Source organism: Phyllostomus discolor, chromosome 5 (genome assembly GCF_004126475.2).
Source record: "Phyllostomus discolor isolate MPI-MPIP mPhyDis1 chromosome 5, mPhyDis1.pri.v3, whole genome shotgun sequence".
In the NCBI taxonomy this organism is placed as follows: domain Eukaryota; kingdom Metazoa; phylum Chordata; class Mammalia; order Chiroptera; family Phyllostomidae; genus Phyllostomus; species Phyllostomus discolor.
Window position 1 is genome coordinate 172320414 of NC_040907.2, and position 15024 is coordinate 172335437.

General features: G+C 63.2%; 1 protein-coding gene across 3 annotated transcripts in view; it reads left to right on the forward strand.

Annotated features, from left to right (window-relative positions):
- Positions 1 to 15024, forward strand: part of DOCK1 (dedicator of cytokinesis 1) — a 341306-nt gene that overhangs the window by 310037 nt on the left and 16245 nt on the right. For all 3 annotated transcript variants that reach the window (XM_028512883.2, XM_036027442.1, XM_036027443.1), the window contains exons 39-46: positions 3574 to 3663; positions 4397 to 4501; positions 7633 to 7774; positions 7914 to 7992; positions 9093 to 9177; positions 10964 to 11050; positions 13148 to 13324; positions 13573 to 13656. In XM_028512883.2, the coding sequence (XP_028368684.1) occupies positions 3574 to 3663; positions 4397 to 4501; positions 7633 to 7774; positions 7914 to 7992; positions 9093 to 9177; positions 10964 to 11050; positions 13148 to 13324; positions 13573 to 13656 (849 nt within the window). The remainder of the gene's footprint in view (positions 1 to 3573; positions 3664 to 4396; positions 4502 to 7632; positions 7775 to 7913; positions 7993 to 9092; positions 9178 to 10963; positions 11051 to 13147; positions 13325 to 13572; positions 13657 to 15024) is intronic.

Consider the following 15024-nt stretch of genomic DNA (forward strand, 5'->3'; position numbering starts at 1 on the left):
TGGACGAGATCTGTTTGCCAGGCCGTGACGGGGAGGGGCGGGGATGGCGAGGAGCGGGCCAGCCCCGGACGGCCCGGGCCCCCGAAGGCGGCTCTGTCTGCTGCAGCGGCCGAGGCTGTTGCTGGCCACGGAGAGGACAGCCGGCCCCCTCAGTGGGGCCGCAGCCCCGAGTCGCCAGAGAGGCCTTCTCTCTGTCACACGTCTTTCCCCGGGGCTCCACCCGCCCCAGGGGGACCGGCAGGGGCTCTCCCCTGCAGCATCCGGGCCGGTGCTGAGCAGACAGGACCCGGCGCTAGGTCTGAGCCACCCGGGTCCCTTCTGGCGTGGAGGGGGCCTCAGCCAGTGCTCTGGATCTGCCCGCATCGTGGGGTTGCCGTCACACCAGACGCCCACGTGGGACCCTGGAAGTTCAGAGGGTCCGGGCACACGACTCTTCCCGGCAGCCGTCCGGAACCACAGGTGGGTTTTCCAAGGGCGGCTGACATTCAGGCAGCCCGTCCAGCGTCTCCCGGCGGGTTCCTCGCAGCTCAGGAGCAGATCTAACCCACGTTGCCCACGCATGTCCCCGGGAGTCACCGCCTGCCCAAATTATTAGCGAGGGCCCGTGGTCCGGGTGGGCAGTCACCTGTCCGGCATCCGGCTCGCCACTCTCCACGGGAAATCGAGAATCGCTGTGCTCCAGGCAGCCCCTCCTGTCTGAACTGGGACAGGAGTTTCGCCAGAAGGAGAGAAACAAGTGCTCGCTGTGTGGGCTCACTGAAACGGAGCCCCTCCCCCCCACCCCCGAAGGAGCCAGCACGTTCAGAAGAAAAGACCGTCGTCTGGGGAGCGTGTAGCTGAGATCCCCGGACGGGAGGAGCACCCCGTGTTGCAAGGAAACTCGCGCTTTCAAGGGCGCTGGGAGGCAGACGAGGGGCCCCGCGTGAAGAAGCAGAGCTGTGTGTGCGGCCTGGGCCGCTTGCTTCCGTTCCGCGGGGGCCCCCGACGTCGGCAGCTCTCACGGCGGGGCGGGGCGGGCCGGGCTGTCAGTCACACAAGTGACCGCCGTTCCCCACCGAGCTCCTCTGAATCCGGATCCCGCCAGCCCTGTGCTCTCTCTGGCTCTAAATGTTCCCCCAGGTGTTCCCTGCGGCCGCAGGCGCTCCCCGCACCCCGCAGAGCCCTGTGCTGTGAGAAGCAGAAAGTCCCCCTGACGCAGAACCCCCAACAACAGTCTGGGGCCAGCGAGGGTGGGTGTGTGTGTAGCAAATGTGCTAGAAAACACCGCCAGGGAACCTCGGGCGAGTTGGATGAGATGTCTGTTCAGGACGTGCGTGTTGTAAAAACAATTACCGTTGCCACCTCTCCGAAGCGCGCCCCCCCCCCCCCCACCCGTGATGGAGGGTGTGCCCAGACGAGCGGTGAGTGGGATGTGACCCTGGCCTTCCCGGCGGCCGCGGGAGAGGGGGTGAGCTGGCAGAGCAGTCCGAGGAGCGAGAACTCCTTGGAAAGGCGATGTTTCCTTGCAAGTGAAAATGCAGTGGCTCTGGGAAGAGACAGGACATGGGAGAGAAGCGCCCCGCCCCGGGACCGGGGGCCCGGGAGCCAGGCTCCGGCAGAGGCCCCTGGAAGAGCCGGCCGCAGACGGAGACGCTCGAAGAACACAGGGGAAGGCTTGGGAAAGCGGCAGGAAGGAGGCCGGTGCCACCTCCCCCTTTTCCTACCCCGGGCTTATTTTTATTTTGTCTTTCAAAGTGTTAAAATGCAACTCTTGTGTCCGAACGGCTGCTCTCTCACCCAGAGTAGCCGGTGGTTTCTTTGAGCCACAGCCACGTGCAAAGTAGTCGGAGTCAGCTGGGTGATTGGTTCAGTGGTGAGCCAGGCCCTCGGCGGTCATCCTGCTAAGGAAAGGCGGAGGCCAGCAGGCGGTGGGGGGCGGGGGGCGGTGCCAGGTGTGGGCCTCTGCAGCCTGTGCGCCCAGTGGGAGCCCAAGGGGCAGGGCTTGCCTTTCCAACCCTTCCTCCCCCGTCCCGGCAGGAGGGGCTGGGGGCAGCCGCCAGTGCCAGGTGCCGGCCCTGGGCCTCGTCACGGGCTGAGTGTGTGCATCTGCCCGGGTTCCTGGGCGGGAGGCCTGTGCACCACCATGCGCCGGTTCCTGGAGGGAGGGAGGGCCTCTGGGAGGTAATTAGTGCCCTAATTAGAGAGGAAGGAAGGGATCTTGCTCACGACCACGGGAGTCCACCGTGGCAAGGCAGCTGTCCACAAGTCAGGAGGAGAGCCTCTGCCCAGAACCAGCTCTGCCAGCACCTTGACCTTGGACTTCCAGCCTCCAAAACTGTGAGAAATAAGCGCGCTGTTGAAGCCTTCCTGCGGGGTTTTTCTGTGTTCTGTCTTAATAGCAGCTCAGACTAAGACAGTCCTCAAAAGCAAGAACTTTGTAGAAAGGCAAAGGTGAGGTGGATCCATGCCACCACCACCGTGTGCCCTTGGCCAAGTAATAGCTGACTCGATCCCCAACTTCCTGATCTGCAAAACGGGTGTAGCCCAGACACCCACCTGGCCAGGCGTGGGACTCACACAGGAAAGCGTGGGTGCGTGTTGCTGGATATGACGTAGGCTCGAAAGCGCTCCCCAGAGTGATGCGGGTCCGTCGCAGCGGCAGCGGATCGGAGAGGCGGTCCGTGCATGTCGGAGTACAGGGCGCGTCAGCGGAGGGACGCTTTTCTGGTTCCGAGCCGGCGGCCTTCGCTGCCGCTCCAGGAACGGTGTTGAGCAGGCCCGGAGCTCCGGCCCGGAGGTTCCGGTGCCGCTGGGTCTCTGCCCCCCGGGGCGTGCAGTCCCTGAGGACTACAGACAGGGGTGTGCCCACCTGGGTGCGTCTCCAGGTCGGGGAATCCTGGGTCCTTGAAGGAGAGCAAAGGGGGACAGCCCGCAGCACCTGGGAGGGCTTCCTGGAAGAATAAAACAAACCGTTTCATTTTATTTTTCCAAGGAAACTGAGGGGAGTTCAGCAGTGTTTCAGCCAACTGTTCCACAGGTGCCGAAGTTTGCCGGCATTTTAATAAACACGTTACCCCACAGAATTCTTTCTTTGATCGTGACAGCAGGCCCTGCACGCTCGTGTTTCCTGCACACACACAGCGGACTTCCAGCAGCTTTATTCCGTGTAGCGCTGGAGGGACTCCTGCTCTTTCTGGGCACTGACCAGAGCGTTTAAAAAAAACGGGCGCTTTGGGAAAGGGGCGACATCGGCTCGTGGCGGCCACGCATCGCCCTGTGGCCCCCTCTCCTGGCTCCTCAGCTGACCACGCCGGTGGACTCCGGTGGCCGTGGCGTCCACAGGGCTGTGGGCAGTGGCTGCGTGACGGACGAGCCAGGGGGTGGCCAGGTGGCTCAGCGGGTGACCAGTCATAAGCCAAAGGACAGGAGTCTCCAGTAACTGTCTTTCCCAACATCATCGTCAGTGGTTTTGATTCCGGCAAGCTCATTTCCGAGGTGTTTCACTGCGGGCGGTCGTGGTGCTCTTTCACATGCTCCGACCGCCGGACTCAGACCGGGGCTTCTCTCACCCCCCCCCCATCCCTGTCCCCGCAGATGTGGGAGGAGGCCATCGCCCTGGGCAAGGAGCTGGCGGAGCAGTACGAGAACGAGATGTTCGACTACGAGCAGCTCAGCGAACTGCTGGTAGGTCCTGCCCCTCTCCCGGCGAAGGCGGGCCGGGCGGCCGGGGCGCGTTCTCCGGCAGGTCCCGGCCCCTCTCCGAGCGGGGGTTCTCCTGTGGCCCCGGCTGTCGTCCTGCATGTTGTCCGGGAGGACAGTCCCCGCTCATCCGCTGGTCGGTTGCGGCCCACGAGCCTGCACTTTCCATTCCCCGCTGAGCTCCTGCCCCCGAACCCTGGGGCCTCCACGAGGGAGCGCTCTGTGGGTCCTGCTGAGCCCGTGGAGTACGGTGGCCCGAGCAGCCCCAGTGGCTCCCAGGGGGTCTGGAGAGCAGCCCAGGCCTGTCCCCGCCAGGGGAGCCGCCCACGTCCCGGACAGAAGGGCCCTGTGATGTGCACGGTTGCCCTAGAGCAGAGTTCTGCCCCCCGCGCTCTTGTGGAGCGTGCCCCGCTGTCTGCTGGGCACCGTGTTCGAGACTGCGGGAGACCGGCCTTTTCCCGGCCACCTGCTTGGTCACCGAAACGCCCGTAAACCCCAGCTGGGGGCTGAGAGTGGCTTCTCCGGCCGGATTCCCCGGCCGGAGCGGCGCGGGGCGGGTGACGACACCGTCGGCCCGGGAGGGGGTACTGTCAGAGGCAGACACCCAGGCGCCCTCCTGGAGTTGCCGGCGCCCGACGTGCCCCCCGGAGGAGTCCAGGAGATGGACTCCCCGGACACTCACTTCAAACCTGAGACGCGTTTTCTTCCTCCCTGCCAGAAAAAGCAAGCTCAGTTCTACGAAAACATCGTCAAAGTGATCAGACCCAAGCCGGACTACTTCGCGGTCGGCTACTACGGACAGGGGTTCCCCACGTTCCTGCGGGTGAGTCCTGGTTCCGTGCCGCCCGCGCCCACCTGGCTCCCTGCGTGGGGAGCCCCTCCTGCTCTGAGGGAGGGTCTGGGCTTTGCTCCCGTGGGTGGGAGTCTGGCTCTTCATATCCTCACAGCTGCGTGCTGAGCTTAGGGTGCCAAGGGGGTGGGGGGCAGGGGGGGCTGACAGGATTTGACATGATTGCACGTGAACTTGCCATCTGACTCTTCCTACCCAGAGCTCCCCTTCAGAGATGTATGCGTGTTCTCTAACGTGTGGTAAAGCACACACAAGTGGATCGTGTTAACCGTGTTCACGAGCACAGGCCAGTGGCACTGAGCACATGCACACTGTGACACAGCCCTCCCCGCCATCCACCTCCACATCCGATTCCCGCCCCCCCCCCCCCCCCCCGCTCCGGAACTCTGCCCGGGAATCGAACCTGCGACACTCTGATTCGCAGCCCAGGCTCAATCCACTGAGCTACGCCAGCCAGGGCCCAGCCAGGGCCCAAGTCTTCCCTTGTAATGGAAGAATAAGGCTGTCTGGTTATAAGCTCTAAATCAGGGAGGATTTTGAAATTAACCGTATTTGGAATAAACCAATTGAAGGGTGTAATGAGCGTGGAGGTGAGTCGCCTGGTGTGGCTCAGGGCCATGTGGAGCGTGTGCGGCCCTGTGTGCACCTGGGAGAGGGACAGGCGCGCCGAGTCAACGGCTGCCTTGGGCCGGCAGTCCCGTGGTTTGGGAGCCCCACCTCTGGCTCTGTCCTGGTGTCCTGACGTGCCCGGGGGTTTGGGCGTTGTCCCCACGCCAGCCGATGCCAGGGCTGTGCTGGGAGGGCACCCGTGGTACGTGCTCCGGGGACCCCCCGGGTCACCACCGAAGGACAAACTGCAGCCTGCGAATTAGGAGTTTAACGGGCACGAGTGATGCGGCGCTGACTCCCCTGCCACCCTGAGCAGCTGTGCGGGGCTGGAGCAACGCACTCGCCCCGCCACACAGACCCACCGACGTGGCAGGGGCCGGGCTGCCGGTGGCATCGGCCGTCACGAAACGTGGGCGAAGCGTCTGGTGGCCACACGCAGGCCTGGGACAGCTGAGGACCGGCTTGCTGTCCCTTTTGCTTTGTTCTTCTTCAAGAATTGATCTCATTTTTCTTTTGCAATTCTGTTAACGTTTATGTTCCTTACAAGGGGTATCTGTGACTATATGCACGTTTCTCCTTGTTTCCACACTTACAGGGACCATTTCAGAATGCAAACAAATTGGCATTCCTAGAAAATGCTTTCGGTGTTTTCGCCCATAACTCACTACTGGTTTTCTGTTAAAGCCTTTGTATACATTTTTATTATTTAGTCTCTCTTCCAGTGCAAAGCACAGTAAATCCGTGCTCGTCGTGTAGCGTCCGCTCTGCATTAAATCTTCCGGGTTTCTGAGGCGTCTGGCTTTGCGCGGCCGTCAGAGGCGCCCGTGCCGCGTGTTTATATTTCTGATGGAGATTGTGTATCGCTTTGGCTTCTGCTTGACTTTTTTTTTTTTTGAGAAAGAGAACATTTTTCTTCTATAATGGTACTTTAAGACATACCTAAGCACAAAGTGAGTAAAATACTCAATTCTTAAACTGTTTCCTCTTTAATGATTTACCGAAACTCAGAATGCGTTGAGTAGGGAAGGAGATACATTGAATATACCAGAAGGTCTCTCTCTATCTTTTGGAGATCCGTTGATTAGACAGATTTTCACGTGACTCTGAGCGGACACCCCAGGGGACAGAGGAGCAACTCTGCGTGGGACGCTGGTCCCTCGTCCATCTGTGTCTCTCGTCCTCCCGGGTGGCGTCTGTCCAGGGTCACGGCAGATGGCTTGTGACCAGCCGGTCGGAGCCTCGGGCCCGGTGCCCCTGAATGGAAACAACAGACGTGCCCACGTGACCCAGCCCCCTCAGGAAAGGCCAAGGCCCCCAGCCCCCGCCCCCGGGCTCTGGGCCCCGTGGCTCCTGCCCGGTCTCTCCCTCGCCGCCAGTGTCCTCTGGGCTCGGACGGTCCTGAGGTGGCCTGCACGGAGTGGGGGCCTGGGTACAGGCAGCAAGCTTAGGAACCAGCAGCGGCATCTCCCTGTCTACCCGCTGCCACCGTTCTGTGACTCGGCAGACACCCAGACACACTTGCTGAACCTGTGAGGGGACAGAGACCTGTGACACCTGGGAGTCAGAGCTTCCCTTGTAGGAGACGGAGGCGGCCTCCATGAGAACGCCTGCATGGGGAAGCAGGTGGACCTGCTGGGCACCCACCCTGGGGGGGCACCTTGCCCCCCCGTCTGCACCAACCCGGGGGGCCTCTCCAGCCTGGAACTCGAGGAGGTGACAGGAGTGTCACTGGAGGTGGACAAATGCAGCCTGTGGAAGGAGAGCTCTGTGGGTGCTGGCTGCCACGTCATAGGCTGATGGACAGTGGTCCGCACAGCATCTCCGACTGTGCAATGGGGGTGGCCCCGCCCCCGCCTGCGGTCCCTCTCCGCCGGGGAGGCCACGCACCGGGGAGTCTCTGCTTTGGTGTGGACCCCCCACCCCAGTTGTGCCGCAGCCGAGGCTCCGTGGGCATCTGCTGGGACGGCCGTGCCTGGGCTCTGAGCCCCCGTCCGTCCCCCGGGGCTCCCCGAAGCCCCTTCGGGCGGGGTGGCGGGGGTGGGTAAGACTGGCCCACCCAGGGAAAAGGGTACGTGTTCACGTGCATGCAGGGTGGGGCAGGCGTAGCTGGACAGCTGTTCCTCTGGTAAGGGACACAGCAGCCCGTCCGTGACAGTGCAGGAGAAACCCCGTGGTTCACAGGCTCACGGCCGTCAACCTGCGTTCGCTCCGCCCCGCCTGTGCACCCCCGAGAGGGCGGGCTGTGACCGCACCCCGGGTGTCCATGGTTCTGCCCACTGCTTGTCACTGCGAAGGCTGCGGCACGCGGCCAGAGTTCAGGGACGCTTGTCTGGGGCCAAGGTCGTGGCACTAACTTACGTGGCTCGTGTCCCACGTTCCTGGCGAGTGAGGCCCGCACGGTAACACGCTGCTGCTCAAGCCGGTGACCCTGCCTGCACACAGAAGGCCGGGGTGGGGGGGTGGCCACCCTCTTTAATGCGTGCCGTTGTTTCCAGGGGAAGGTCTTCATCTACCGCGGGAAGGAGTACGAGCGCCGGGAGGACTTCGAGGCCCGGCTGCTGACGCAGTTCCCCAACGCGGAGAAGATGAAGACCACGTCTCCGCCCGGCGACGAGATCAAGAGCTCCCCCGGCCAGTGTATCCTTTCAGACCCCGGGGACCCGGCGATGGGGGGGCGTCAGTCGCCACCCCACCGGTGCGGGGGTCCAGTGTCCACGGGGCTGCGCTCCCTGGTCCGTGTCCTCCCGCCCGTGACCCTTGACCCCGACCCCTTCAGATATTCAGTGCTTCACCGTGAAGCCCAAGCTGGACCTGCCCCCGAAATTTCACAGGCCCGTCTCAGAGCAGATCGTCAGGTGAGTGCCCCCTGTTTCTCACCCCACGAGGGTGCGGGAGGTGGTGTGCGGGTCTCTCAGTATCACGTGACCTTGGAAATGAGGGGCTAGCCCGCGCCTCGCTTTCCAGATGCGCCTCCTGTTTGCTTAGAAGAAAAGGGGGAGTGAATGCTCCCCCGAGTCAGGAAGGAAGGGAGGTGCAGTGAGGGAAGCCCTCTGGGCCCCTGAACAGCACCCGGGTCGGGGCGCCGACCCCCACGCGGTCGGGGGTCTGTGTTGACTCCTCCAAAAGTTAGCTGTCCCTCCACATCTGGGGGGACTGGCCCCAGGGCCGCCCTGCTCCGGCGCCACCCTGCTCCTAAATAAGATGGCACAGCCCGCTGCGCAAGGTCGGCCCTCCTCCGCGTCCACGGCCCCCGCCGCGGGTGGGAAACAGGTGGTCACTGACAGAAAGCATGTGTAAGGGGACCTGGGCCGCTCAAGGGCCGACTCTGAAGGAAGTGGAGGGGCCTGGATGCTCTGGGCTGGGGGGGCGCGGTGCGGGGGTGGGGGACTCAGCATCCCCAGCCTGCATCGGCCGCCGCCTGACCCCCGCCCGCCCCCAGCGAGGACCAGCCGTCCGCTGAGAGAGGCCACAGACCTGCCTTTTGAGTGGATCTGAAGCTGAAGTGCACAGACCTCTTTAAAAATAAGGAAGGCGTCAAGCTTCTTAATTTTTAAAATGATCAATTATTGGTCTAAGTTATCTTAATACGTTAATTGTCAGATTATTAAATTAAACTAAGAAATCACTGACTAGAGGTTTGAAATGGCAAACACACGTGGCGGTCGCCGGCCCTTCCTCTCTCCTTGGCGTCCCCGCCTCTGGTGTCTGCTTCGCTGTTGCTCGGTGGGTTGTGTCCCCGAGGGCGCGCAGGGACGGGGGTGGGCGCAGTTCAGGGTGGCTGCTTCCTTTGCCGGCGTCCCTGTGGCCCTGTGCCGGGGCCGAGGGGAGAGAGGGACACAGCTCTGGCCTCCGGTCAAGGTCGGGGGTGTCCAGAGGAGAGGCCGGGGGACTCGCCTCCGGCAGGAGCCCATGGCTCCCCGGGTCAAACACCTGACGGCGCCTCCGTCTCCGGCAGCTTCTACCGGGTGAACGAGGTCCAGCGGTTCGAGTACTCGCGGCCCGTCCGCAGGGGAGAGAAGAACCCCGACAACGAGTTCGCGGTAAGAAATCAAAACCCCCTGCCCCCCCCCAAAGCTCACTCACTGCACCCCCGACAGAACTGCCCCTGGGAGACCTGGCCTCGGGGTCCCCCGGCGCGGTGGTCAGTGTCCCCGCACACCGCGTGCAGAAATCCTGGTGCCGCGCCCTCCACCTGGGCCCGGGGTGCTGGCGCGGGTGCCGGTGCCTCTGTGACAAAGTGGCACACGGGGGTGCCGGGCACTTGGGGACAGGCAGGCAGTCGGGAGATGGACGCCACGAGGGCGCCAGAGCAGGGCTCCCACAGGGCATGCCCGGGCAGCAGCGCGGAGGGCAGGGCTCTCTGAGCGGTCCCCGTCTGTCCTGGTCACCCAGGCAGTAAGGCCATTATCTCTGCAGCGTCCCCAGCCGCAGGTTGGTGGGCAGTTCTCGAGTCCCCCGCACCCACGTCTGTGTTTGGAAGCGTGGTCCGTCCCAACACTGCAGAGAAGGAGAGAGCGGGAGGTCAGGCGGACCACCCCCGGGGGCGGAGCTGAGGACAGCGGGACTCACGGTGTCAGTCATAGGGGGCAGCATGCACCCCCCAGGCTGGGACGCTCAGAGGAGTCCCCTGGAGGCCCCATCAGGCCTCCGCACACAGGGGGAGCTTTCAGCTCCTGACAGAGCCTCGGGCTGTCGCTAAGCGCAGGCCCTTGCAGCCACGGGAAGCCAGCGGGGCAGGTCTGGGAGCCTGGGGCCAGCGAGGAGGAGGAGGAGGGGGCACCACCCAGAGGCCCCGCCAGGGTGGGCGTCAGGGAAAGCACCCGGGCGGGCTCTGGGGCTGCAGGTGCCCACGGAGCTGCCTCACGGGCACCAGGAGCACTGGCCCTGGGGACTGGAGGCCTCGGCCGGTGTCCTGTGTCCCAGAGGCGTCAGCCTGCCTCCCCTCGCCCCCTCTTCAGTCAGAGGGGTCTGGGGGTCAGCATGGTGTCTTGTAGTCACGGGTGTCCCGCTATGCCCTAGTCTGTGTCGAGGTCACTGCCGACAGGCTCAGCCGCGCAGTGAGCCCCGTCACGGGGGGGTGGCAGGGGAGGGGGCGGTGCAGGGGGTGTGCTGAGTTGTACCCATGCACTTGAAACAGTTTCCTGCAGGATGTAATGCACCACGTCACAAGAAATACAGATTATTAAAAGCACCTGCTTATTGGAAATACACACACTATTCTAATGCTTAGAGATCTTGAACAATAGATTGTAAAATGTTAAAGGGCCACGTCTGAGTAGTGGGTGACATTTCTCCCTGTGTCCATGTCTTTCATTTAAAACGTAGAGTATTTATGGCTAAAGTTTAAACATTTATTTTATCACTGTGTCAGAGGTGCTTTAACGAAGCCCAGTTTCCCTCGGTGGGTCTGTCCCCCCGAGTTCTCTCGCCCACTGAGCGAGGCTAATGCCCAGCTCGCTGCAGCGGCCATCCCGAAACCCATCTGCTCAGAGCGGCCCCCCTGTTCTGACGTGTCCGGTGCTGCCCGACTCTCCGGTTGTGTGTTTCTCTGCCCCATAGCAGGCGGGTGGGCACCGTGGGCCAGGGAAGCAGGGGACGCTCGCCTGCCCGCGTGACTGTCGAGCAGAGCGTGGCCTGTGAGGTGTCCGCTCAGCGCAGACCTGCCCCGCCCCACACCCCCGGAGGCAGCGCGGGGTCACTGGCCCCAGGGGGAACGCTGTTCTGGAGCACTGGCCGTGCGGAGGGTCGTAACCCCCCCCCCCATGAGGGCAGAGCCGTCAGCCTGCCGACCACACCGTCTGACGTGGGCCGTGTGCTCCCTTGCAGAACATGTGGATCGAGAGGACCGTGTACACAACTGCGTACAAGTTGCCTGGGATCTTACGCTGGTTTGAGGTCAAATCTGTTTTCATGGTAAGGACCCCCACCCGCCCCCGCCCCGGAAGGAATTGTCTGGGACCCTCTCTCCTGCCTCCCATGCGCCCTCCCCTCCCACGCGTGCCGGGAGGTCGCTGTGGCCGACACCCTCTGCAGACCCCAGAGCAGACCCAGCTGAGCCCGCGACCCCTCCTCGCTGGGCACTCGGAGCCTCACAGCCGTGCTGGCCTGGGAGAAGTACGGGGGCCAGTCCTCCCCAGCCGCTCTGGCGGCCCCTTCAGGTCAGCCGGAGGGAGAGCGCCAGAACAGGTCCGACTTGCACGCAGTTTTTCAGGTCTCGCTTCCCAGTGGTTTCACTGCCATTTCCATGACAAACAACTGGATTAATGGTGCTCATCCCAAGTAAAAATAGCTTGAGGTATCCCCCCCAGGGCAGCACTTCTTAAGGAAGTAACTGCTCGCATCTCATTAGCTAAGCCCTGCTCTGCCTCCCTGGCAAGCCGCCCCACGCCCCACACTCCACTTCTGCGGCCCCTGCTCCAGGGTCGGCCGGGCAGCGGGTCCTCGTCACACACGGGGTGGCACCCGGCACACTGGGTGCCAGCGCTGAAGACCTGATGGGAGGACGAACGTTTTCCCAGGGTGCCTCTGTGCCTGTTGTCGCCCGGCAGGGCCTCATCCAGGGGGTGTGGCCACCACCTGGTGTGCAGGGAATCCCCTGGGAATCTCCTGGTTTGGTTCTAGAACACGCAGGAACCCCTCTTCCCAGCCCCGTCTCCTCTCCGCCCCTCCGTCCTTACCGTCTGAACCCCGGGCTGCCCCGGAGTGAGCCCTGCTCCCCACACCCCGCCCCACCCCAGGTTACCTTCCTCCTGCTCCAAAGCCCCGGGGCTCTGCCCGCCCCCATCCTGGGCCCCAGCGCTTTCCGCCCTGGGAGCTCCCGCCCTGCGCCTGTAGCGCCCACGCAGTTCCTGGCGCTCCCTATGCAGTAGGGACGCTCAGATGAGTGGCAGCACCAGGCCTCACTCGCTGGCCCTGTGGGAGCTGCGGATGCTCCCGCGTGAGACGCAGCAGAAGAGGAGGCCCTTCGCAGCCACGGGCGCTAAGCCTCTTAATGAGCCTCTTCCCATAAGCCCCTTGTAATCGGGGATTGGGCGAGCTAGCCAGCACACCAGAGGAGGAGGGAGCTCAACAGCAGAAGGCGGAGGGGGTGAGCGGACCTCCTGCAAGGACTGCCGTTGCTAACAGGCGTGGGGGCTGCGCGTGTGGTCCCCGAGTGGGTGACACAAAGCTTCTGAGACACACCATCCCCGCCCCCGTGTGTCCCTGTGTGCCGCCGGGACAGCCTACAGGGCGTCCTGTGCCTACAGGATGGAGACAGATTGCTTCAAAATGCCCTGCAGCGTTTACCCTCTTTGAAACAAGCAGCAGCCAGGCCCACGGCGAAAAGGCCTCACTCGTACAGCAGACAGGGTGTGCCCAAGCACCAGTCGGGCTGCTCCCCTGGGGTGCCCGCCTGTGCACACATTGTGCACGTGCACACATAAGTGCATGTAGAAACAATGCACACAGATGTTCATGTGCGTGCACACACATGCACAGGTGCCTGCACACTCACATGGGTGTGAACATAATTGCCTGTGTGCATGCACACATGCACATGCATGCAAAGTGTGTGCGTGTGTGTGCACACTGTTGTCCATGCATGTGTCTGTATGTGTGGGGGGGCTTTGAGTGCACACGTGCATGTGTGTGTACATGCACATGCATGTGTTTGCTCAGGGGGTGCACACACGTGTGCGCGCATGTGTAGCACATTCATCTGTGTGCACACGCATGCACACATGTGCACCCTTATGTGTGTGCACTCACACCAGAGCTCGGCAGCCTGGCACCCTTCAGGGTTGGCATCGCTCGCTGTGGGGCTGGACACGGCGACACTGAAAGGGCAGCGGCCCTCCTCTGGGCAGTCAGGGCTCACCCACGGGGGAGGAAGGTGTGTGCGGTGCGGGAAGCCTGTCCTCACTCAGAAATGTTTCTCCGGCGAGACCCCAGGAGCTGGGGCTGCAGCCGGGCCCTGCGGTGGGCAGGAGGCAGCGGGCCTGATGCCGCCCCGTCTCCCCTTCCCGGCAGGTAGAGATCAGCCCCCTGGAGAACGCCATCGAGACCATGCAGCTGACCAACGACAAGCTGAACAGCATGGTGCAGCAGCACCTGGACGACCCCAGCCTCCCCATCAACCCCCTCTCCATGCTCCTCAACGGCATCGTGGACCCTGCCGTCATGGGCGGCTTTGCAAATTACGAAAAGGCAGGTGACCCACCAGCTCTCTCTTTCCAGCCCTGTCCTGGGACAGACCATCTCCAAACACTGTCTCTAAGCCCAGCGACCACCCCGGGCTCATCAGGGGACCTCAGCAGCGCTGGGCCAAGGCCAGGCGGGGGTGCCCAGGGCAGCGCCTGCCCAGGACAGCGCCAGGGGGCCTAGTGCACGGCGGGTGTGCAAAACCGCAAGCTGGGTGAGCAGGTGTACTGAACAGCTCTCCCTGTCTCCCCCAGGCCTTCTTCACTGAGCGGTACCTGCAGGAGCACCCAGAGGCCCACGAGAAGATCGAGAAGCTCAAGGACCTGATCGCATGGCAGGTGGGTGTCCAGACGCAGCCTCACGGGCTGGGGGTGGGGGCATGAGCCGAGTCCAGGCCCAGGCCCACCCAGCCACCCTCCACGCACATGCCGGCGGTGCCGAGGCCCCTGGGTGTCAGCCAGAGTGTGTCTGTCCCGGAGAAGCCCCCGCCGCCGCCCTGGTGAGCTCCACTCCAGGCCGTGGCCAGGAACTCGGACACCCAGAAAGTTCTCTCTTGCAAGTGGGTCTGATCTGTCGCCTCTGGTTGGTGAGCTTGCCCGTTGCTGGAAGCCGTCTGGGACGGATGCACAGGACAGCAGAGGCGGTGCCGGACCATATGTCTTAGGGCCCAGCGTGCATGTGCGTGCACGTGCACAGTGAGCATTGTGCACGTGTGTGTGTGTGTGTGTGTGTGTGTGTGTGGTGTCGGTGGGGGCCTGTAGGGTGCCCCCCCGGGTGTCCTCCCTGCCTGTGCTCAGGGCCGGTGGGGCCTCATTCGTGTCTTCCCGGCTGCAGCTCTGTACCTTACTTCGCTTTTCTGCTCGGGGTCCTGAGACCGCTGCGTGGTTCCCCAGAACAGCGTGGTCTTCACAGGGCGGGGTGCTCCGGAGGGCGTCATATGTTCGTGGGGAGTGACGTGCTCACGCACCTGTGCATCTTGCAGCCTCAGCGAGGGGGCGTCAGGCCGGTTCTCGTGGGAGCCCTGCCGACCTGCCTCGTGCTCTGAGCCACTCCCTCTGGCTGTGTTTTCTCACGTGGGCAGGGAGAGGGGCACTGTCGGATGGGAACCCCACGCACCTGGCTGAGTGCGGAGAGCTCTGGGAGGCGGCAGCCAGGGTCTCCTCGTGCCAGGCGCTGTGCCCCAGGCCACCATGCCGAGCCGGGGTCCCAGGCTGCTGCTGAGGAGACCCCCTGCCGTGGACCCCTTTGTCCTGGCCCACAGCCCCACCCAGGGACTCCTCCTCCGTCGTAGCGCGCCATCCAGTGAGGCGGAGGGGTGGGAAGTGAGACTACGCTTTGGTTTCCGGCCAAGTTACCGGCACTTACTTTATGTTTTATTGTGGTGAAATTTGCATAACATAAAGTTTAGCACTTCAGGCATTTTTAGGCGTACAGCTCAGTAGCACTGGGGACATGCACACTGTCGAGCACCCATCACCAGCAGCCACCCCCAGAACTCTTGAACTTGCAGGCCTGAAACTCCGCCCCATTAAACAACTCTCCCTCCTTCCTGCCCCTGGCTCCGCCCCTGTGAGGTCCATGGCTCTGCAGACTCGGATCGGCGGGGTCACGCAGCCCTTGTCCTTTTGTGACCGGCTCATTCCACTCGGCGTCATGTCCTCAAGGCTCACCCATGCCGTAGCACCTGTGGGTGCCCTTCCCTTTTA